Below are 1,264 nucleotides of genomic sequence, written 5' to 3' on the forward strand. Positions count from 1 at the left end.
TTTTCCAAAATATGTATACTTATATATATTTTTCTTTTAAAAAAATTCCAATAAACACATTTAATTATCTCCATAGATAATCAAATATCCCAAATGCAAGCCAAAATAAAACTCAATTAATTCCAAATAATTAAATCATATTTTAGCTTAGCCAAAAACATAAATCTCATATAATTTATCCAAATAGCCCATATAAAAAAAACTTAATTACAAAATAAATCAGGATGTTACATTCTACCCCCCTTAAGAAACTTTCGTCCTTGAAAGTTCTAATCCTGAAAAAGCTTGGGATAATGCACCCTCATGTCGTCCTCATGCTCCCACGTTGTTTTCTCGAACTGATGATTCTGCCAAAGAACCTTCACCAAAACTATCTCCTTTTTGCGTAAAACTTTCACTTCCCTGGCCAGGATTCGAATAGGCTCCTCTTCGTAGCTCGGGTTCTCATTTAAATGCAAAGGCTCATAATCCACAACATGAGATGAGTCTGCTACGTACTTCCTTAACATGGAAACATGAAAAACATTGTGAACTGCAGAAAGAGATGGGGGCAAGGCCAGCCGGTAGGCTATAAGGCCAACCTGCTTTAAGATCTCAAATGGCTCGATAAACCAAGGGTTCAACTTACCCCTCTTTCCAAACCTCAACACTCCCTTCATAGGTGCCACTTTCAGAAACACCTTTCCACCCACCTCAAACTCCAGATCCTTACGCCTAACATCAGCGTAACTCTTCTGCCTACTTTGAGCCATCAACATTCGGGCCCTAATCTTCTATAATGCCTCATTCGTGGTTTGTACTAACTCAGGTCCTAGTAATTTCTGCTCACCAACCTCATCCCAGCATACAAGTGACCTACAACTCTTCCCATAAAGGGCCTCAAACAGTGACATGCCAATAATTACCTGATAACTATTATTATAGGCAAACTTTATCAAATGCAGGTGAGAGTCCTAACTCCCTACCAACTCTAGCGCATAAGCATGTAACATATCCTCTAATGTCTGGTTTAAATGCTCATATTGACCATCAGTTTATGGGTGAAAAGTCGTACTGAAATCCAAACGTGTACCCAATGTTGCTTGAAGGCTCTTTCAACAGCTTGAGGTAAATCGAGGGTCCTTATCAGACACAATGGACACTGGTACCCTGTGCAATCTTACAACTTCTTTCACCTACAACTGAGCCCACCTATTCACTGAATATGTAGGCTTCCCTAGAATAAAATGTGCAAGCTTGGTGAGTCTGTCCACTATAACCCATA

The 1,264-nt window shown here is 39.3% G+C and overlaps 1 protein-coding gene across 1 annotated transcript; it reads right to left on the reverse strand.

Annotated features, from left to right (window-relative positions):
* Positions 1 to 269: 269 nt before the first annotated feature.
* Positions 270 to 752, reverse strand: LOC120076131. The gene has a single exon (XM_039029908.1). The coding sequence runs from the start codon at positions 750 to 752 to the stop codon at positions 270 to 272; it is 483 nt and encodes a 160-aa protein (XP_038885836.1).
* Between the last annotated feature and the right edge of the window lie 512 nt (positions 753 to 1,264).

Source organism: Benincasa hispida, chromosome 4 (assembly GCF_009727055.1).
Source record: "Benincasa hispida cultivar B227 chromosome 4, ASM972705v1, whole genome shotgun sequence".
NCBI classification, from domain to species: Eukaryota; Viridiplantae; Streptophyta; class Magnoliopsida; order Cucurbitales; family Cucurbitaceae; genus Benincasa; species Benincasa hispida.

Excerpts from the sequence above, each read along its gene's own strand:
- LOC120076131 (XM_039029908.1), bottom strand. The coding sequence starts at position 752 with ATGGCTCAAAGTAGGCAGAAGAGTTACGCTGATGTTAGGCGTAAGGAT.